The sequence below is a fragment of the Halichoeres trimaculatus genome, unplaced genomic scaffold (assembly GCF_033239565.1).
Source record: "Halichoeres trimaculatus isolate MK-OKI-2021-1 unplaced genomic scaffold, fHalTri1.1 fHalTri1_scaffold_1, whole genome shotgun sequence".
Lineage (NCBI taxonomy): Eukaryota > Metazoa > Chordata > Actinopteri > Labriformes > Labridae > Halichoeres > Halichoeres trimaculatus.
Window position 1 is genome coordinate 25,335,695 of NW_027437179.1, and position 22,906 is coordinate 25,358,600.

The window sequence follows — 22,906 nt, forward strand, 5'->3', positions numbered from 1 at the left end:
GTGCCCATCAAAACTCAAGTTAAAGTGCCTTTGAAAGTCTGAAGTTAGTTTCTCTTTAAAAGCAACCCCCCTGATGTGTAAGAGCACATCATCATCTGCATCATTACATTCTTATTCTTTAAAGTTGGTGGTAGACTAACTAAATATTTTTCTGTTTTTTTCTTTTTCTCAGGTCTGTCTCTGAGGGAAAAGACCCTCTCTTCATGTCCTTCACCACTGCAGATGATCATCCCTATGGCACATACAACGTAAACGCAAAGACTTCTAGCTGAAGTTAACTACCTGGGTTGGTTGGTGAAATAACAATAAGAATCCATTCAAAAACTATGATATATGAAAGATGTTACTCGATGTGAATGAGGCACATACGATTTCTGTAAATACCATCTCTACAGATCATGTAGTCCTATCAGCACATTGTCTTGGTACAGTCTGAGTGCCCAGAGAAAAACACAGATAAACCTGCCCAATAGAAAACTGCAGACAAACTGATAGAAAAACTGGTCTAGCTGAGGAGAGGGGTAAGTAAAGAAAAGAGAAGAACTAGAAGAGCACAAACAGGGACTGGTCAACATCCCCTTTTAAATTCCTCTTTTCAGATCATATGTCATCACTTTGCTTAAGAGTAATAAGCTAAGAGCCTGTTGCCCTCTTTTAGTGTCTCAACCAGGACTTGCATGATGGTCTTGGTGTCATCACTGGTCTGAACATCTTTTGTTTGCACCAAAGAAAATCAGTTTGAAGTTGTCATTAATAATAAGTGTTGCTTAAATTTTAATGTAAATGCAGTCATTTATATCCACCTTGAAACCAGATATTAGTGGCATGTCTGTCAGTATTTAAAATTCTGATTCCAATAAATTTAATACTATATATTTCGAAGTAAAACCCCTCAAAATTACAAAGAAACATTAAAACACTATCTTTAACAGTAATGTTGTAAATACAGTATTTTAGTTCTCACACAAGCCCACAAGCCAAGTGTGAAAAAATTATAAAAGCAGAGGTAATATCAGCACTGGTTTAGTCTAGAGAGTGTAATTTAGGAAGTCACAGAAAAAGGTGTCTGGTATGATCCCCAATAGAGCAGGCTCCTCCTCTCGCCCACTACAACACTGAGAAATGTCACTAAGTAATAATTGCCATGGGGATGGCAGAGCCTGGTGAAGCTGGGTTTGACAGAAGTCCATTGCTGAGGTGTGAGGCCTGTTGTGTACCAGCAGCCTCCAACTGAAGCATTCATTCATCCATCCATCCATCCATCCATCCATCCATCCATCCATCCATCCATCATCTATCTATCTATCTATCTATCTATCTATCTATCTATCTATCTATCTATCTATCTATCTATCTATCTATCTATCTATCTATCTATCTATCTATCTGTCTGTCTGTCTGTCAATCTGTGTATTTTGGTTCAGGTGAAGGTCATTTTAGTGGCTTTTGCCTTTAAAGTCTAAATGTTACTTTAAGGTCAAATTGATTAAACTGCTTCCTTGCATTTCTCCTCTTTGTAATGGAATATCAATGAAAGGCAGGGAAAGGGTGTGACACACATTACTACAGAAACAGAGTGCATTATTGAGTAGAAGAATCTAAGAAAGTGGCAAACTTTTGTAAAATAATGAGAATGCATCGAAAATGTTGTACAAACATAGAAATTCTTTATTACAACAGTGTCTGTCACTCAGCTTTTCACCATGTATTTTTCTAAACACATTCATTTAATCGCAGTTCAGTGGAAGCCGCTCTCCTTTTTCATCACAGCATTAAAAACATTTCCTGAACAAGTGAAAATCCTAACATAAATATTATTCACAGTCTGGAATATTTAGACATGATGATAAGAAGATAGCAAGCTTCTAATTTTGAATTGACTATGTTGCCAAACACAAATTTAGAAAAACTAACAAAAAAAATCTCTTAAAAACCCTGTTTCCATGTCGCATTAGAAATAATCTGTGTTTCTGATCAGTCACTTCCAAGTATCAAATCTTACCACACCAACTTTTTATTTTTTTTTATATAAAATACAACTTCATACCTCATCATCAAACCTAAGCAGAAAAACATTACAAATCTTGTTCCTTCTTTCCTAATAAAAAAGTCATCACACAAATAACCCCTGCTTTAGTCATCTTACAACATTAGATAAGAGTGTTCAGGAGTCAAACTTGACACGAAACCGTGCAAAATTTAAAAACAATTTCCTTTTTCCTGCAAATGAGGTACAATATAAAAACCCTGACGAACAGGGTAGTTAATGTATTCTTCTTGGATAAAGAATTTTCACTGCTGGAAAGAAATGAGAAGGCAGTTACTGCATTTATGTTAATATGTTGATATACTTAAAAAAAAAAAGAAGTTGATTACATGTATGTAAACTAACAATTTGAAAAAAATGGGTGTATTAAATGAAATACACAACCCTCAAATGAAAGTGTTTACTAAACATTATACACAGTTTAGTACATTTGACAAATGTAAGAAATAGCCATTTTTATGTGCAATGCGGTGCATCAAGAGAACATTGTCTTTCAAAGATCTTAATCTAATTACACTGATAAATACAGCACAGGGAAGGAAGCTGGGCATCCCTTAAAATAAGCTATTAAGTTAACCTTTTACAAAAAATGATTTCCCAAAATATCTGGATTTTCTTTGTGTAGAGAAAAAATGTGTTTGAAAAAGGAGAGGAAAAATTTCAGATGATATATGTAAACAACTTGTAGAAATTCCAGTTAGGCAACAACATGCACGCCTCATGATCAGTTACAGCTGAGGGACATGAGGGTTAAGAGCAGCTATATCCTTGACAGAAGCCCAGCTGCTAATCGAAAGTGACGATAGTGCTTTTTGTCCCTCAGTGAATCTTCTTATTAATGCTTGAAATGTACTGTTTCCCTCTAAATCTTTAATTTCTTTATTTTACAACTCTTCAAAAATAGTCTCACATCCAACTGATTTGACAGTAAAAATACAGTTTCCCTTTTAAGCTTGTTTAAAGCTTTTGAATTCATTTTTAAACACTGAAGGCAGCTTCTCTGGTAGCAAAATGTTTTAAATACAGTAGTTAAGGAATATTTTTAGAGGGAGTTAAAAAATGTGATTTTCATTCATTTGGAAAGAATACTGCAACTCTAAAAACTTTCCAGTTGTCCACATGGAATGAAATCTTTATTATGTGTGATTTTACATCTTAATAAAAGACTTGAATAATTTTAATTAACATTCTTTTCTACTGAGTCATTGACTGTGCAGAGCTGAGTGCTTTTAAGAATATTTAAAAATCTTGAAGTGATTTCCCTGCTTAAAACCATTTTGAACATTTGCATTAAATATTATTTTATTATTGTTTAAGACTAAATTCTGATGAGGCAAAGTGCAATGATTCAAACAAACTATTTAAATTATTGGACATTGAACTGTTGGACTACTAGTAGTTGAGGAAAAGTTGTGTGTTAACAAATAATTTCGAAGCTGCTTACATCTGAATAAACAAAATTGGGCTGATTGTCAGGAAATAAAGGCATTAGAGCTTAATTTTCTGTACATATATGGTTTTTTATCACTTGTTCACTCTCAGTAAACTCTGAAGTCTCCTCTGCAATTTGCCCGGGGATTCGGAAATCAATGGGTATGGGCTGTGCTGGCTCCAGTGGTTGGGGCTGAGATGCTGGGCAGCCAGCCTCACCTTTAGGACTGGAGGTGCTGTGAGAATTTTGGGGATCCATGTTGCACCCTGTGCCCTGAAGAAACTGGAGGAAGTTCTCCTCTATGGATCCTTCACGACTGGGCAGTCTATCTTCCATCTCAACTCCTGCTCGGCGAAATAGACATGGAATATGCTTTCCCAGCTCCTCCCTTATCTGCCGGTTGAGACATCCATAAAAGAATGGATTAGAGGTAAAGCAAAAGTAGCCAATCCAGGTGACCACCTCCTCCAGAGAAGCTAGTGTGGCTGGAGGGCTAGCAGCCAGAGCTGAATACAGGTGGAAAGTAAAGTAGGGTAGCCAGCAGCAAAGGAATTGCCCACCTACTGCTGCAAGCACTGCTGCAGCCTTTCCTCCACCAAAGGGTCGCTGTGGAGTCGCTCTTCCTGTCCCAGTGCCTGTTCCAGAGCTGGTAACCATAGTAGAACGGCTGCTAAGTGATTCTGACCTCTGGCGCCGAGGTGTGTCCATCCAGGTAGGCAGAGGCCCGTGGTGCATGGCTGCTACCCGAGCTACTTTGAACATATTGCAGTACACAACAAGGATGACCAGCAGAGGACACAGGAAGTAGACCAGGGTAAATAGGACCATGAAGGCCATGCGGTTTGACGCTCCCCCTGTCCAGTGCAGAGAGCAGCGCCTGTGACCCTGAGCAGGGGGAGGTGTGACTGCCCCACCACCTACTCCCCCAACCCCACTACTCTCCAGAAGAGGAGTTCTTCCACCTTGTAGGAACCAAGCGAGCAGTGGCAGGGCCGACATGGCCAAGGCTTTGACCCAAATCCCCACCAGCACTGACGCTACCAGGCCAACAGTCATTTTTACTTCATAGCGCATAGGGTGTATGATGTAGTAGTAACGCTCCACATTGATGACAGAAATAGAGAGAATGGCAGCACTAACGAGGCACACACTGAGAAAGAGGTAGCTCCGACACAGGGCTTCCCCAAAGAAGGCTCGGCTTGAGAGCATGCCAAGGGGCATCAGCACCAGGGCTGCCAGCAGGTCCACCACACACAGGTGGAAGACAAAGGCAAACTTGTGGAGCTGTGGGGCCTTGGCAATCACTGCCATGACAGCCACGTTACCCACCACAGCCAGCAGATCCATAAGCAGCATGGCCAGCAAGGCTAGGGTCTGAGACAGAGCCCAGTCCTCAGGCAGAGAGGAGGCAGAGATGTTGGACATGAGCTGTGGAGGTGGGTGGGAGGAGTTCCACATCTTCTCCATTGAAGGATGGGATCAGGCATGCAGGCAGGATCAGTCACAGGCCCATCATCCATCCTTCAAAGCCAGGAAGTACGGTCAGAAAACAACGGCTTATAATCAAAGCAAAGGCTTCTTTGTAGTTTGGAGAATGAGTGTCAGGGGGTCAGATCTTATACTTCCTGTCCATTTAAAAAATGTCTGCCGTCTGTCACATGCCACCCTAAAAACAGAAGAGACACAGATGAAATTAGAATGAGAGGGTTCTGTATCTGACCCCTCATTTGGACTTCTTCATTATGGCTAATCCTTCTGAGAAGTTGCACGTGCGAGTAGTATGTTCTGTTCCAGCTACCATAAAGATTAATTAGTTCAGACGAAGTTGTGTAAAACCTTTCTTAGTTTCACAAATCTCTGCTAAGGCTATCTTAAAGACAAGGTAATCCAAGGCAAGCCCCTCAAACAGTTCACAAAATTCAGCATGTATTATTCCAGAAGGTTAATGTGATACACATGCAAAGTCATTTAATATGGACAACCATTAATCATGAGAAGAAAGGAGCAAAGAGTCGGTTTGTAAATATGCATTGCTTTTACACTGATTTATACTTTTATTATTTTAGTTGAAAAGGTCAACAATTAATCTTTTCTTTTCTGATAGGCCACAGCTAGTAAATACTTTTCAACCACACATCCTGCAAATGCATGAATGCTTTCTGAAGGCCAAAAACAAGACCCATCCCTGAGCAGGTTTTAGCGTCTCCTATCTACATTTAAAACTACTGGGAGAGTCCTGATTTAGTTAAGCCACTTTTTTTCACAAAGATTTCTAGAAGGCCTTGCCAATGCATTTATCAAGTATGTAGGTGGATGATTTGTTTGACTGGGTGACACTGCCTGTGTTCATGCTTTACAATAAGAACACTTCAGCCACAGCAAGAATATGTAAATATAGTGTATCAAATATGAAACCTACGGGTATTTAAGAGGCTCTCTGCATATAAATTTTTCCTGCTGATAACAGACAACAAATAGACATGGATGGCTGTGGCTATATGTATGTGCCAGATTAAGGAAATCCAGAGTGCTCTACCACTTATGTAAAATAAAAAGCTTGGGATGTTACTTCTGCTGTCTGGAGTGATTATACTGCAAATAAGAGCTTTAATCTCCCTCTGCAAACGGCGTCTCAAAATCACATGCAGGGGTACTCCCAATTCAGCTGAACCCTTCTGCCTGGTTTAGTCATGTTTAACTGCCTACTCATTCATACATTAATCATTGGAGCATATCACCCACTGTAGAAGCAAGAGCGACGTTTTATAGATCACAATATAGCTGAATTAGAGATATTGTTGCACTCAGCAGAATATATTCAGGCGATTAAAAGAAGAGAGGGAGAACATGAGAGGAAAATTTGGCATGAGAGAAGAAGCAAAGACAAAGCATTTTGTACCTGAATTAGTATTTCTTGATGCAGCTGCTTGCTGTTTTTGGTCTCCAAGGATAAAAACCTGGTGTTGCTCCTATTGCTGTGGTACACAGTGGGCATCACTCACTGGACCTCATGAATGCTGTAGAGGTTCTTCCCTCTATGTAAGCCTCTTTCTCTTCCTATGCCTTCCTCCTGCATCCTCCTCCCTGGGTGAGTTCAGCTGTGGCGGTGGGGATTTTGCCAAACCGGTGCTGATGTGATTGCTTGCAAAGACACAGCTATCTATACACCCTATGCTTTCCCCCTCCACTCCGACACAGTGACTGCAGAGATGGAGCAGGAGGCTGTTGGAAACAGGACCAAACCTGCTGCATTCACAGGGTCCTAGTGCCCCCTCAGTATTGCCAAAATCTGACTTGAGATTGCCTTCAAAATTTAGAAACTCCACATGTTGAAAATGTCAAACAGCATTGTTAGCATTGTAAACTGAGTTTTTTCCCCATCCTGTTTGTGCCTACCATTAAATGTTTTTGTTTGCATTTATGAGTTTGTTTGTTTTTGCAACTGTGAATGTAAATGTGCACAGATAATGCAAAAATTATAATATGCCAATGTGCTGAGTCAATAAACTTAACTTTTGTTTTTTCAACCTCTTTTCTTTTCTACCATTTTTTACTTTTTACCTTTATGTTGTGCTTAAAATAAACATAATTTTTCCTGAGTCACTCTTACTAAATTATTCTATTTGATGTATTCTTTGTAATGTTTTTCACAATACACTTCCTTGTTGCTGCTGTAACTTTCTCCTTTGTGGGATGATTATAGGTTTGTCTTATCTTATTTTATCTTATCTTATCATTTGTCTTGTCAATATTGATCTTATAGTGTTTCAGAAATAAAGATTAAGTATGGCGATGTAGCCAATCCATGGTGCATAACTTTTCAACTCAATTCTATGCCTCAGTCATCAAGGTGTAAGTCCATGCATAGTGCTGGGCAGATAGCTAACGTAGCATGGAAGTAGCAAACTCAGCAGGGCTCAGCATTTTAATATATGTAGGGATTTCATAAGTCAACGGCATTTTGCAATATGTGCAAAGCCAATTCTCTAACAGGTGGCATGAGACAAAGCAAAATGTAACACAACCAAAATAATCAAGCATCTCAAGAATCATTGTGTCAAAGAATTTAACAAGTTCAACCAAACAGAAATGGTTGAAGACTACAGAGAATAATTTATTTATGAAAATGGTTTGAATCAGTATTGATATCAGTATCAGCCAATTTATCAGCCAAGTTATTGATATCAGTATTATGACTTCCAAAGTTGGATGGATGTATACCTTGTTCAGTTTCTTTTAACTTCTTGTGCTTTTCAGGTTATCTTTACCCCCACTCAGCTTAAATTGTCTGGTTAATATTTCCGTGCTAAATAATATTACCTCTCAATAGTCATGGTCACAATGCATGAGACCTCACCCTCTAATTTAAGTCACCATCACCATTCACTTGCTTCTTTTTACAGTTCAGTTATTTTTGTCAATCAGCCATGATTCAGGATGTAATTTTGTGGCTTAAAAGGCCCTCCAGTGCAAGATTTACTGAGGCAGTGAGCCATTGATTAGACCAGGCCTCAGCCTCCACCATCACAGCTTCTCAAACTGGGGCTCCTGTTGCCACGGTGATCTTTTTCATATACACTCCATCTCATTGCTCCGTCTGCAGAGGACAATGAAATCTGGGCCATTATGGCTGAGGCTACTTTGAAGAAGGAGCAAGTATGAGGCTGCTAGGAGCTGTCTGTGTATCTCTCTCTCTCTCTCTCCCTCTCTCTCTCTCTCTCTCTCTCTCTCTCTCTCTCTCTCTCTCTTTATATATATATATATATATATATATATATATATATATATATATATATATATATATATATATATATATATGTGTGTGTGTGTGTGTGTGTGTGTGTGTGTGTGTGTGTGTGTGTGTGTGTGTGTGTGTGTGTGTTTAACAAACATATATGTTATGATTATCATTATAATAACTTTTGTTATTCTCATTTGTGAGGCTGTTTATAACACAGAACTCATAAACCAAATATTTTATTTGTTTTTGCCAAATGTTGACCTTCAGTTTATCAATTTTGGCGGAGAATTTTATCTTGCATGTGGTGAATCACTGACCAAAAAACAGTATTTAGATTACTTTACATAATATAAACCCAGAGATTTAAAACTGGGCCCCAGCTGCAATGATAAGTGCAGTGGTAACTGCAAAATTTGAGTCTGAAGCCACTTTTAGAGAATTAAGAGATCTTACAAGTTATGTTTTTAAGTAGAAGTATGTATGGTTTTGTGTCCATTATGAATTTAAACAGTCCCCTGTTTAACAAACATGTTTATCAGACTATTTGTAACACCACACACACAACTTCTCCAAAGCTGATAATAAAACCACTTTTTGAGTTTATTCTCTTCCCGTGCTGCCTCTACTTCTCAATTCTCTCAGTAACTTACTGTCTTTTAAATTTGTCAGTATCTAACTGATTTGCTGCTGACATTACCCATCTCCTGTTAGTACTTCAAACCCGACCATGTTAGCAGAGAGGAACCTGCTGCAGCTGGGTGGGGAGATTTAATGGATGGTGATTACTACTGTTGTCAAGATGAGGATGCATCAAGATGTCTGGTAACGCTAAGATGAGGTGAGAAACACATACACACAAATACATGCTTGTTAAACATAATGCTTTGAAGTGAGTATAAAAACCTGTTTTGGTGTTTAATGTGTTGAATGTCAATTTGTGTTAAGTGTGCTCATTAAGCATGTGCATTAAGTGTGTGCAAATCTAGCTGTTACTGCTCTTAGAATTCAGGTATTTTCACCTGATGTGTGTGAGTGTGTATGAAAAAGAATGTGTATAGCAGGTGTTGACTCATGACAAAAATAGCAGAGTCTTTGCTTGGCCGGCAGCACCAATTGCTGCCAACACAAATACAATGGTTACCATGGCAACCTTGAAAATAGACTCCACATTTGCACTCAGAAATAGCAAAAGGACGTGGCGCTAACCCTAGAGAGATCCTTCTGCCAATAATAACTACCCACAGATGCACAAATATAAACCACACTCAGGAATTGAAACACCCCATTACAATACACCACAGTCATGATTAATTCAACCCACACAAACCACAACCAACCACATCCCAGATCCAGAAGCACTTCTACATCAAGGTATGAGAACACACTGACCAGCTATGTGTCCAATAACAACAAAGTTAAAGCACCAAATCTGACACGACTGCTACAGACATTCTTTACAAATATCTGAAATAGCAGCAGGAGTCTGTCACAGATACTCGTTCATGTGTTGCACCGATGTAGTTGGAGATAAAGGGTAAAGTGATGAATGTTGCCGTGGAGACACTTGAGGAGGAAGGTTCATATTGGAACAGACAGTCGAACAAGAGGATGGAGAACAACTGACACAGAGCGGCTGTGTGTATTCAAGAAACAACACTGCCTTTTTTGGGAAATTCTTGTTTCGTTTCACATCACTGTTCACTTACAGTCCAGGAATTCATAGAGAGTTTAACATCAGAAATTAAACATGAGGTATCCTAAAGTTATTTATGACAAATTATTTAACCATGTAACATTAAAGTGATCAAAAAAAGGTAGAGCTTCCTCTTAATCCACTTTAAAAAAAAAAAATTTAAAGCCAGGGAGCTACTATGATGCCAGTGCATGTTATATGCAGGTTTTTTGTTTTTTGCTTTTATAAACATGATGTAGTGCCCTTTTAAAAGGTTGTTTTCTACTTTCCTGTAAAAGAGTTTGGTCTAAAGTTTAATATCAGAAGGTAGTGTGTAATGGTAGAGGGGTTTCTTCTTCTTCATGAACCAACTAATTGCATGGCGCATCTTTCAAAGCTGTTAAAATGGATACAGAAGACGGGTGAATGTCAACATATCTACTTGTTGAGATATTGATTTTTAAAAAATCATCTTCTTAGCCTCTAAATCTTTGCTGGGATAAGCCTTGATCCAACAGCCACAATCAAAAACTCTTCTCACCCAGAAGGAAACCCTTCGTTGAATCATATAGATTGTTTGTCTCTGGAGTGAATGCCTGAAGAGTTAACAAACAGTTTTACCTTGGGTTGTATCCTGGAAAGTTTTCCTCAAACCTCAGCACATCCCTTCCCTTGAATGTGCTGTTTATGCCAGATGGTGGCAGTGTCCACTATGATGTGCATGTTGAACAGTTGCTGCCTTTTTTCATTCAGTGTAGTGGAGACAGACTTCTGAGAATTAAACAGGACAAAGGGTATGGAAAATGGATGGATGGATGGACTCTCACACAGTTCAAGCAGTTCATGTATTTAAGGAATAGACAAAGGAAAAGGCTTCTGTAAATTCCTTCCCAATTTCAGGTGACCCCAAAAGTGGGTTAACTATTGTGTGTGTGTGTGTGTGTGTGTGTGTGTGTGTGTGTGTGTGTGTGTGTGTGTGTGTGTGTGTCTGTGTGTGTGTGTGTGTGTGTGTGTGTGTGTGTGTGTGTGTGTGTGTGTGTGTGTGTGTGTGTGTTTGTGTGTGTGTGTTTGTGTGTGTGTGTGCAAATGCAGCTTTTATATATCTGTTTCCTCCCACAAATAACACCCACTATAATGATGGGTAATTACTGCTGCTGATCCATGTCACATTATTACACAGTGGAGCTTGCAGATGCATTGTCTGCTCAGCACAGCTAGCCCTGCTCAAATCAAAGCTCAAAACTCATCTTTTTCAAGCGGCTTTCTCTAATTTCAATGATCCATTTCAACTTAATTTTAGTTTTGTTTGTTGTTGTTTAATTAAATTGTATTGTTTGTTTTAACTGTTTTTAATTAATTGTAAAGTTGCCTTTTGTTCAGATAGGTGCTTTAAATTAAAATGTATGATTATAACATTTTTATCATTACCATAATTATTATTATTATAATTTTTATAACAGCTGGATAACAATTCATCATGATCAACTCTGTGGTCCCAAAACTCTTTTTTTCTTTTTCATTTTGTAAATTTTGAGGTTTCATATGACTGATAATAGCAGTTATTGTTTTATGTTTTTAAACACAAGCATCTAAGCTGTAGATTTGAAATAAGTGTACATTTTATTAAAAAAAAGGAAGAGAATCAGATAAGAACTCTCAAATTACGGCACAACACCAAAAGCCTCTGTCATTAGGGCTGAATAACAGGTAAAGAAAAATGTTATCATGAAAGTCCACCTTCCAGTCTTCCAATACAGTACTTTTGAATTGTATCTTTTATAGTGTTAATTTGCTTGAGTTTTAAGAAAATTACCTTATTTCTTGATGGCGGCCTTTCATTTTATTAGTAGCCCAAAATGAAACCACACATCTAATTTTCATGTTCCATCACAAGACAGTTACTAAACTGATGTTAAATATGATATTGAATTGGCTAAAGATTCATTTAGATATAAGAATAATAAAGTTTAATCCTTTTCACTCACAGGCTCCTAAAGTTTTCCCTATGTATTATTCATGATCCTCACAGTGGTTTCAGGAAGCAGGACATGATGCTAAAAGGTGGTTTCAGTAGTCACTATTAAAAAGATGTTAAAGATAATGAGTGATGGTTTGTCCAACATGATGATGACAGGTAAGTTTTTTGTTTTAACATTTTTTCTTTGCGCTAAGGGTGTGCACAGTACCAGTACAAAAGTGGAAAAGAATAATCTAGTAAGTAAAGAAGTGAAGTATGTCTCAAAATGTTTCCTTCACAATACTCTTACACCATCCAAAGCTCTCTCTTAATCCAGCCATCCTCTCTTCCCCTTTGCTCCCATAGCAACCAGACCTGTAGACCATGTCATCTTCCTGAGACAAGGGTTTCTGTGAGAGGTGACCTTGGGCTCAGAAGATCCATAACATGCATTTAATGACCCGCTCCAGCTGAGCTGGATAGTCATCTGTCATCCTGTCACCTGAGTTGTTGCCTCTTTGACCTTCAGCTTCAGACTTGTTTTTCAATTTGGTTTCTACAGCCAGTTATACTGCCTGCACAGCTGACAGTTACGGACATCATGAGAGTGAAGCTCAGGCCTAATCAGAAAAAAATAATTAAAGATGGGTAAATTCTGTAAAAGTATAGGATCTGGCTCAGGGTCCCTACACATAACTACTGAGAACGAATACCCGATTTGAAAGGGGTTTTTTGAAGTCATCACGAAGACCCCACAGTCTCCAGGCTCCCAGTAAACCACTGAATTCACTGATCTGTCGAAGGTCTAACCTTTGAGGCCTGGAGGCTCTTTCAATCAACAGTGTTACATTGCAACATGACAAAATACATTTCATAACATTACTACTACAAGAAAACCCCAAATAAAATAATTTTCTTTGTTTTTGTTCTGCCTTTACTCATTTGATTTGAAAGAATAACTTGTTCCATTACAAGTGCCAAAAAACACAAATCTCATGAGATGGGATAGGTTCCCTTCAAGTATCACTTGTCAAACAAATAATGCTGAATTTGACTAAACTGTTAGGCTCTAATTTGTTTTATTATTATTTACATAAATTAACCTCAGACTGATCTTTTCTTTTCCATGCTGCTGAAGGATCTGTGCTGATTGGCTACATAGGATGAATGTTTTGCTGTGGTTCAGATTTTTCAGCACTTGCTAATAAACAAATGAAGCAAGTACAGAGTTGAAGCTGTCACAGATTCATAAGTGTTTTAGTGCTCTTTTTAAAGACACTTTTTGTCTTTGAAAAGAACACTAAAACACATAAGATTTCTAAGAAGACAAGATGAATCTAATCAGTAATGTCACAGATTCATGTCATATGCACAAGTCATACAATTTGAATCACCCAACCAGGACTTGTGTCTTTGCATTTGATGCTTTTCACCCCCAGGGACTTTACCAAGGAACTAGGGACTTTTTGAAGATCTACGGCCCTAAATTTAGTTCTGGTGTAACTGATTCACCCCATCGAAATAGCCCTGCCTGTGGGTAACCACCAGTCGACCAGTTTCAGGGTTTGTCAGTTTTGCTTGTCCATTTGCAGTTCAATCATACAGTAAAAACCAGCACAGGTTGAGAATTCTCCATGCTAACAGGCTGACTGTGGATTTGCACATGACGATGAAATCATAAGGCAGATTTGCATAATCTCCACAGATTTTCATCTGGTCACTTATTGGTCACATGTCATTCATGTCAGTAACATACAATGATATTTACATTTAAAGTAGACAAAAGATAAGCCTGCTTTAAGTCACTGTGACTTTTGAAAAAAGTTTTTTTCTCACTCTTGTAGTGGTGTTTTCCACTGCATTTGGTTGTTAACTCACAGCAAAAAGAGCTCCAAACATGTTTTTGTGAACATTTTAGAGCATTTGCCAGCTAAAGAGACATAAACTCCCCAAAGCAGGTGGAAAAAAATCAAAGTAGAGCTAAAAAGAGGGAATATTTGACAAAACCGGAGTCCAAATTCATAATTTGGATCCCACCATTTAAGTATATTCCAGCATAAGTTTTCAAAATCAAATTCTGAAGGTGATGTTGTGTTCAAAACTTGTTTCTGCTGCCCCCAAGAGGACAGTAAGACCTTCATTTTCTATCTCTTTTTTCTTTTTTTAAATAATGAAGGGAAAGGTCTGTTTAACCATGTTAAACTGCAAAAGCACATGAGCTATGATCCCTAAAAATAGCAAGCAGCAAAGAAATAAAAGCCACAAGTGATGGTGCCTCGTGTTTGAATCTAACAAACAAGGTCTAGTGACTCCTTGAAGAGTGCCTATTCAAAGGACAGGAGCCTTGGCTGCTTATGCAAACCACACACTGTGCATGCTGCTCTGAACTCTGCATATTGATTACTCACACACTGCTGCATGCACATCACGTCCTGTGCTTTAAGACTGCTGCAGCTGCAGTTTCTCTCTCTCTCATACACACACACACACAATGAGAGTGTGACCTGTCCTTCACCGCAGTCAGAAGACAATCCAGAGGCAAGGGGTTTTTCTTCATTAAGGTCTCTGGGGAGAAAAGAAAAAAGCATCACAATGAGGGATTTAATAATGTAAAAAGTACTGGAGAAAAAGAAACAAAAGGGGGGATAACCTACAGGGTTGAAGCTCATAGACAATATACTCCCCAGATGTTGAGCAGTTTTCAACACAATAAAACATTATAACTATAGTAGGACTGAGACACCTTATTTGTTATCATCATGCTGTGAGATTAGTAGTAGACCGGTTGAGGAGGAAGTGTGATATCCCACCTATCAAGTCAGTCTCACCTTAATAGTGTTTAACTAAGTATTGTCAGAAATCCATTATAATTCCTTTATCATTTCACACAATGCATTAAATTTTTTGTGGGCCTCTATCTTTGCATTCCTGCTCTTTAAAGTGGTTTTAAAAAGACAGATTAGAAAGAAGTCACATAGTGCTGTACATACCAGTAGCCTATTCTACACATGTAGTTTCATTGCACACTATTTCCTGCCACTGTTATAGTGTGTAACACTGTCCAGTGGGGTATACTGTTGTGTTAATGTGAAAGGAAAGGAAACAGAAAGGGGATAAGAGAGAGAGAGATGAGAAATGGGACACACCCCCTGCTCTGCCGATAGCGCCCCTCAGATCAACTATCATCCGGTTACGTTTCCACACCACACGGACTGCAGACAGGCTTTTACAGCCAATCTGTGTGTGCGTCCCGCTGCTGACAGGCTGGAGAGCTTTCTGCACATGTAGTGAAGAGGAGGACACTGTCCTGTCGCGCAGTATTTCCTGTACTGGACTGGACTGTTAGACTTCCTCCTTTTTCCTCTTCGGATCTTCAGAAACGGTAAGATAAAGGAGCAGCAGCGGGTGGGACGCTTGTGTCTGTTGGGACAAATATCTCTGGCTCTCTCAGTCTATATGGAATAAAAGAGTCGGAAATATGTTGAAATTTTGATGTCTATTCAGTCGTCGCTGGTTTTGACTTGTTTTGTTTATTATTAGCATTATTTGTCTGACTTTTTCATAACTTTTTGATCAATTTGAGTGCTGCAATGCGCCCCTGGGAGCATTTAGGCACGAGGGACAGAGGAATTAACGTCATCATCATTTACGCATACGTAATCACTGTATGTCATTTTTATCATCCCATCCAAAGGATGACCACAGCTTTTGTGTATCCTCAGTAAAACATTGCTAACTCACTAACGTCTCTGCACAATGTGTCCCTACAGATCCATGTCTTTCCACTGGGAGGACTAGCTTCTGCGGGCTCTAGCACTTTATAACCCTGACATGATGAAGGGGTCTCAGTGCATTTCCCATCATGCCCTTGAAGCAGTGCTCAGCAGAAAGAGCCTCGTCACAGCTCTACCCATGGCTCTCCTGTTGATATCTGTGCAAGTGAGTGGACAGCTCATTGGAAGCCCTCTGGACTGCCAAAAGACGTGTGTGTGCGCCAGTAACATAGTCAGCTGCTCCAAGATGAACCTAACACACGTTCCACTCCCTCTGCCCCAGTACACAGCAGTCCTGGACCTCAGCTTTAACTCCATCACCAGGCTCCAGGCTGAGTGGACCCCAATCAAGCTCATGAGGCTGCACAGTCTGCTGCTCAGTAACAACGGCCTTAACTTCCTGTCCTCTGAAGCGTTTGTTCATGTGACAAGACTACATTACCTGGACCTCTCCTCTAACAGCCTCCGTCAGCTGGACGAGTACATTTTTGAGCCGATGGAGCACCTGGAAGTTCTTCTGCTTTATAACAACCACATCTCCCAGATTGATCGTACTGCCTTCTCAGGCCTCCTCAGCCTGCAGCGGCTCTACCTGAGCCAGAACCAGATCTCACGTCTGCCCCTTGAGCTAGTGAAGGAACGTGGCCGACTGGAAACTCTCAGACTTTTGGATGTTTCCTCAAACCGGATCAAATCCTTGCCCCTCCAGGAACTGCAGGCTCTGCCCGCATGGAGTAAGAATGGACTGTACTTCCACAACAACCCTCTGCCCTGCAGCTGTGAGCTGTATGATATGTTGGCACAGTGGCACCTCAGGGAGTTCAGCTCAGCCGTTGACTTCAGAAGCAGCCACACCTGTGTGTTACCTGGAGCACAGAAAGAGAGGATGGCCATTCTGGATCTGGACAAAGCCCATCTGAACTGCAGCGAGGTCAGAATCATGGGGGAGAAAGCATATCTGGACCAGTTCCTCGTTCTGGACTGTGACACCAGGCAGAGGGACATGAAGAAGAGCTGGGAGCTGCCTGGAAACCGCCCAGTGACCCCAGAAAACAAGAAGGCTGTAGCGCGTTCAGATGGCAAACTACAGATTGGGCCCCTGAAGGTGGAGGACTCTGGGGTCTACACCTGTTTTGCCACGAGCGATTCCTTTAATGAGACACTCTATGTAACTGTAGTGGTGTACAACTCCACTTCGGGTGGTGGCTTGGAGAATCTGAAAACAGCCTACACCACCCTTGTAGCATGCCTGGTGAGTGTGGTGATGGTTCTCATCTACCTGTACCTCACTCCTTGTCGCTGCCCCTGTTGTCCAAGTCAGGATTTGGAGAAAAGTGACCCTGAAGACAGCCTCCACTCTTCTACTGTCAGCATTTCCCAGGCACACGAGGAGCTGGGGCAGCAGGAGAGAGTGGAAGGAGGAGGATTCTCCTACAGACAAGTACCCTTCCTGCAGCCTAAGGACCAGCTGGAGCAGAACGGACGGTTGAACCCGATAGGTGAGGAAGATGAAGAATGGCAGGGGGACAGCAGGGAGAGAAGAAGGTCTGATGCAGAGTCTGTCAGCTCTGTGTGCTCTGACACTCCCATGGTGGTCTAAGAGTTTGGGGAAGCTCTGTGAGGCAAGACAGTGATGGCCTGGTCCAACTTGTGTGCAGGATTCAAGAATTAGTGTTTTACAACAAAATGACTGCTGGTTGCCTGCTGCAGTAGCATAACAGTGTTTCAAAAACTATGCTTAAAACAAGCGATAAAGAAGTCTAAATCATCCCAAACAATCTAAGAAAAGAACAAAATATCCTGTCATCAAAGTATTTAATGAATGTTTCTATCTCACCTGTGTCAAAGGTTTCAATATGCCATTTCAACTCCTCTTTTTTATTTAAATTCAAAAAGAAAATAAATGCTAGAGTAAAATTCTGCCTGATCCTGCAAGAAACTGCTATGCAAGAAACAATAACACAAAGAATTTAAAATAGAAAAACTAGTTGTTTAAGAAAGGAATAAAAACATCCTCATCATCAAATCAACTTTTATTTATAAAGCATTTTTCGTACAGAAAGATGTAGCACAAAGTGCTCTCCTGTCCATTAAAAGTAATCCCACAATCACCATCTTACCAGACCTCTGGGTTTACTTAGACTTCACTTAATATAAAGTTACAGAGCTTTTATTTATTTAACATGAAAGGATTTTGCTGTTTGAAAGCTACATTTATTTTTATGCAGTACTTCCAAAGCTCAGTTTATCTTTTTGCTGCAGTATGTCAAATATTTATGCTGTTTTACATTCCTGTCTGTTTTTGTTGACCAGAACTTGACACTTTAAAGGTTATGTGCAATATTTTCTGTTTGTACAATTTAGATTTAAATGTGATTGAATGTTCAGTTAATAATGTGTGTTTGCAGTTGATGACCATATGCTGGAGTGGTTTTAGATTGTGTCCAGATCCAATTCAGGTTAATTTAAATTCAGCAGAATAACAGAAAATTAACCCAAGAGTTTATTTATTTTATCTAAATTCTGAGGATAAAATATTTTTGTCTGGGTTAATCTAATTTTTGTTGCCGTACCAAGAAAGAATGATAACAAAAACATTTCAGATGAACAGGACAGTGTTACAATTGCTATACACAAACTTTGAGCAATACTAAAAGTTGTTTTATATGTCAGCAAGTCAACTTCTGACTACCAACAGACAGATGTTGTTGCTGAGCTCATGGCCTTTTTTGAGTTATTATTCTCTGTCTTTTGGATAAAGGAGGTGTCCTGAAACAATATTAACTTCAATGTAGGATTCAGACTGTAACCATGTCTGTACTGCCTGCCACACCAGACAGCTAACAGCAGCCAGGAAGCCTCACCCGTGGGGAAGAAAAAAAACAGAGAGCAGGCATCATCTATTCGAATACTTCTGGGCATTAGCGCCCAACCCTGGACCAATCAGTAAATGCCAGCCGTCCAGCAGGCAGGCACACAAACAGTCAGAAATAGCACCGGCAGTCAGACAGGGACAAAATACAAATATAGAAGTAGCATTTTTTTTTTTTCAAATGACTCTTGACAATTGTTCAGTCTCTAGAATGCCTTCATGTTATGAAAACAAAAACAGGACAGTACAAAACATGTACTTCAGAGCAAAACAGTAACTAAGTGAAAAATTAAACTGATAATAAAGTTATAAAAAATTGCATTATTTTACAAATAGTGGATATTGACTGAACAAATAAGGCTGCCTATCACACACACTTTACAGATGTAGCAATGCACAGTGAATGTACTTTTATTTTGAAAGAATTCCTTTTCTTACCTGTTTTACTTCTCATGGTGCTTTACTACTTAAGAACATCTACACCTTACTTGAGTATCTGTGTGGGATTAATACCTCTGAAGTCTTTATGATATTGTGAGTGTGGTCTAATATAAAGGAAAGGCACCACTCTACAGTGCTTTCTTTGAATTATTAATAACTGCTGTATCATCATGTTGTGTGTCATTTTCCTCTGAAACTCTCTTATAACCAAAGATTAAGTTACATGCTAAGAATGAATAACCTGCATGTCTATGAAATAGAGTAAAAAGAGTTGCGTGGTCATGATGAAATGGAGGTCCCATGCTGTATCTGCGTAAAGCTACAATTTATGTTTTAATATGCAATCCTGTAAAGGACTAAATCTGTGTAATCTGTGTTGTTTCTGTGGTTCATGAACTACTAAAGTCTGTAAACAAAGAGTGAACGGTGTCCCACTACTCTCTGAGTCTGTCTCAATGAGTTCCAGTTACTGAACTCTGGAACTAAAAAAACAACAACAACAAAAACACATAAGTTGGAAATTTTGGGGAAAAGCGAAAAAATCTAACATCTGTGAGAAGATTTGTGCTGCTGTGTTGTTTATCAGTCTGCTGCTTAATATCTGTGTTAAGAATAAGGTTTTAAAGCAAGGGGTAAAAGGATGTTCATGTCTGACAGAGGACAAAAAATACTTTCACCAATCCTTTTTGTTGAATCTGTACCCAGATTTTAAAAAGAAAAAACAAAACTCAGGTTCAACTACTTCTGAAAAAGCCAACTTTGCCAAGCTAGCCGTTTCAATTTGTTTAGAGTTACGTAAAGCTAACCCTCAGCTGGGTACAGACAATTGACTTCTTTATATACTTCTCTTTAGTAATAAAAAAAAAAAAATTGTCGTCCCAACACATTTGTCTTCACACCAGTTGTGGCAGCATATGTGTGATAACGAGCTGAAGTTTGAGCTGGTCAGGTCATTGTGTTTCTCTGCTTCAGCTTCTGTGTCACACTAATGACTCACTTCAGGGTGAAACGGGAGACCAGGAGATCACTGATGCAGCAACCTTTTAACAAGGCAGTGCTATTACAACCACCCATCCCTCACAATTATTTTTGTCTGACAGTATTGAGTGTGGCCTGGCTTTTCACCTTTATTCGGGTTGTTGACAACAGCAGGATCTCCCCCTCGCAGCCTGCTCCTGTTCAGAACAGAACAGCCTGTGAGATCAGAGCTATTTCGGCCTGGGACATCTCTGTGTTTTCATCATATTTATATCTTAGATTCTTGTTGTGTAGATTAATAAGAAAAGGAATCATTAAGTAAAATTTGCTTCACATTTCTTCTTTGTGATGACCCAGCAAGGCTGTCGACCATCTTTAATGAGTCATTTTTAATCCAGAAGAGCATCTGTCTTTCTGACAGCTGCTGCAGTGTGACCCCTCTTCTGCAGCCTCTCTGCAGGATGAATCATTGAAGAGGTCTGCAGGGACCTCCATGTTCCCTGATCTATCTCGTGTTACAGTGTTTACCCTCTTTTTGTGCAACAGCAGCCAGGTGTGTGAAACCGTTCAGAAAACGCACAGCAGCAATGCAGTATTGAATTTATGTTTGTTGAATAATTAAAACGTCAAATGGGATTAATCCTTCTCATGAGAGGTATGAGAGGGTTAATGATAGCTGTGCGTTGATGCACGTGTTGAAATGGAAAAGAGTTGAGTGACACACCCCCCTGCTTATTAAATCACAGATTATAATTAGAACAAATGGAGCAGCTAAAGAAAGTCTCAGATCACTGAACACACACACTCACACACACACACACACACACACACACACACACTCACACACACACACACACACAGATGGTGTGAATGCAAACCGGTGCCTGTTGAAAATGAATGACTGGCAGTTGCCTCTGTGTTTTAGAGGCTGAATTCTCAGTAAGATGACTCATCCTGTCCACAGGCCCCTCCCAGGAGGATCACATGGATGCTGAAGTGGCTGAATGTGCGGCTCAGTGTGTCCTCTGCCATCTGCTGGCCAGCACAACACACATCTGTGCACAAGTTAAACAAATGGATTGATTTTTGGGAAGGGCTTTGAGAGCGGTCTAACGTCAGATTAATAGTGACTACATGCTGAATGTAAGTTTAAAATGGTGATAACATATCAGTAGAAAGAGTGGGTGACTCCTTTTCAAGAGTGAAAAACGAATAAACTGATCTCACTTTATAAAAACCATGCCGTTCATCATTTTTAAGTGTGCTTGTCCCTTCCAGGTACAACAATACATGTTTTCTTGAAAAAGTTATGTTTAATGTGATATTAAACGTATGGAGATATGAATAAATCTGACCTTTTCCATTAAAAATGGAGGTGTCAAGTCACGGTTTGGCCTGTGGAACATTAAGACAGCAAATGTTTTTCACACCACTAATCATTGATTTAGTTCCTGTCACTTTCAAATAAGAACTAATTTGTGAGATTTTTTTTTTTGCCCTGGTGCTGCTTTTTTTCTGAAAAAAATTTCAAAGTTTATATGAATTATCAACTGTATATTAAGGGAATTCATTCACCTTCTACCCCTTATTCTATTCAGACAGATAACCTCTCACGTGCACCTACTGGCAATTTAGAATCCCCACTTCAGCTGATAAGCATGTTTTTGGACAGTGGGAGGAAGCTGTAGTGTGTATCAATCCATGCAAACTCCATATAAAGGCCCACCTTGCCTGAACCAGAATTTGACAGATTAAGGGAATATTCTGCCTTTTTTTTTTTTTTTTTTGGAATTCTCTTGGAATTTGGTCATTAAAAATGTGATATTTGGGCACAGGTATGGCCTAGCAGCATTTTTCCTCCTGCTGTGTCCACAGTTCGGTCCAATATTGTTTCAAAAAGGAGAGAATTAGAGATGACAACAGGTAAATAAGCAGTGTTTCCATAGTAATTCAGGTGAAAAGCATTGAAAGGAAAGTGAAGTCTGGCTCTTACTCTTGGGCAGCTGGGAGATTTAACACAGCCTTAATGGACTGGAGTGAACAAAAATGTCCTCTTGACAGCAGGCTTTGAAGTTAGCGTGTACAACTACAAGTTTACTGAAGCAGATGATGGGGGTAAAATACAAGTGCTTTGTTTGTTTTATGTGGTCAACAAAAAGAGATTTGCACTTTCATTTGGCACCTGCTCCACCAGTCACGAGTGATTGTTTGCCAAAAGATAACAGCAGGTGAGGTTTGATTTCTCTCAGTCTGAGGTCAGACTCAGCTCATGTTGACTTTTCTAACCTCATGTGTGCTTCAAAGAAAAAAAGTAAAATGTCATTAACCACAGGGGCTCTGTGTGAACAAATAAACAGCTTTTAGTCTTTGTTACTTGATTTGTCACGTTAGTTTTGGTCATCCTTACATGTCTAGACTGATTTGGACCAGCGGTTTCCAAAGTGGGAGTCAGGACCAACTGTGGTGGGTGTCTACTAGGGATAAACCGATTATCGGTATTGGCATTTTGGAGCATATCGGCATCAGCCTTTTTTTTCAATCCGACGGCCGTTAATGAAACCCATTCAAAACAGTGTTGTTTTGGCTGTGATGCTTCTCTACACAGAACTTCTCCCTGTCCACACTATGGAAGCCCTAGATGGCCATTTAAAATCAGTCATGTAAAACCAAACAGAAAATTCATTCAGCTGCATAACATCCCTGTAAAAGGCAACACAAACTCAATTCTGTCCAGTTTTATTGCTGTTACATAGAAATTTTGGAAAATTTCATTTACTGTAAAACTTAAGCAATTTTTTTTTTAAGTTTTCATTTAACCTTATAAAGCATGCTGCTAAGCATGGGACCTGTTTAATAAACATATGCTTGAAGGCATTTGATTGCACTTAAGTGTTGGACTTTGTATTGTTCAACATTTTCACGCCAATATTTTCACTTTGACTGCAAATGAATATCAGCTTCAAAAATCGGTTATCAGCCTCCTTGCCTACCGA

At 39.5% G+C, this 22,906-nt stretch overlaps 2 protein-coding genes across 2 annotated transcripts; one reads left to right on the forward strand and one right to left on the reverse strand.

The window, feature by feature from the left end:
• Window positions 1-1,685: 1,685 nt before the first annotated feature.
• On the reverse strand, window positions 1,686-6,682 carry LOC141804019 (G-protein coupled receptor 61-like). The gene is made up of 2 exons (XM_074688624.1): window positions 6,379-6,682; window positions 1,686-5,145 (listed from the first exon to the last, which is right to left on the reverse strand). Exon 2 carries the CDS (start codon window positions 4,944-4,946, stop codon window positions 3,543-3,545), a length of 1,404 nt encoding a protein of 467 aa, XP_074544725.1. The 5' UTR covers window positions 4,947-5,145; window positions 6,379-6,682; the 3' UTR covers window positions 1,686-3,542.
• Window positions 6,683-15,040: 8,358 nt separating this feature from the next.
• Window positions 15,041-19,361, forward strand: LOC141798752 (amphoterin-induced protein 1-like). Its single transcript, XM_074680578.1, has 2 exons — window positions 15,041-15,231; window positions 15,620-19,361. Exon 2 carries the CDS (start codon window positions 15,681-15,683, stop codon window positions 17,220-17,222), a length of 1,542 nt encoding a protein of 513 aa, XP_074536679.1. The 5' UTR covers window positions 15,041-15,231; window positions 15,620-15,680; the 3' UTR covers window positions 17,223-19,361.
• Window positions 19,362-22,906: the final 3,545 nt, after the last annotated feature.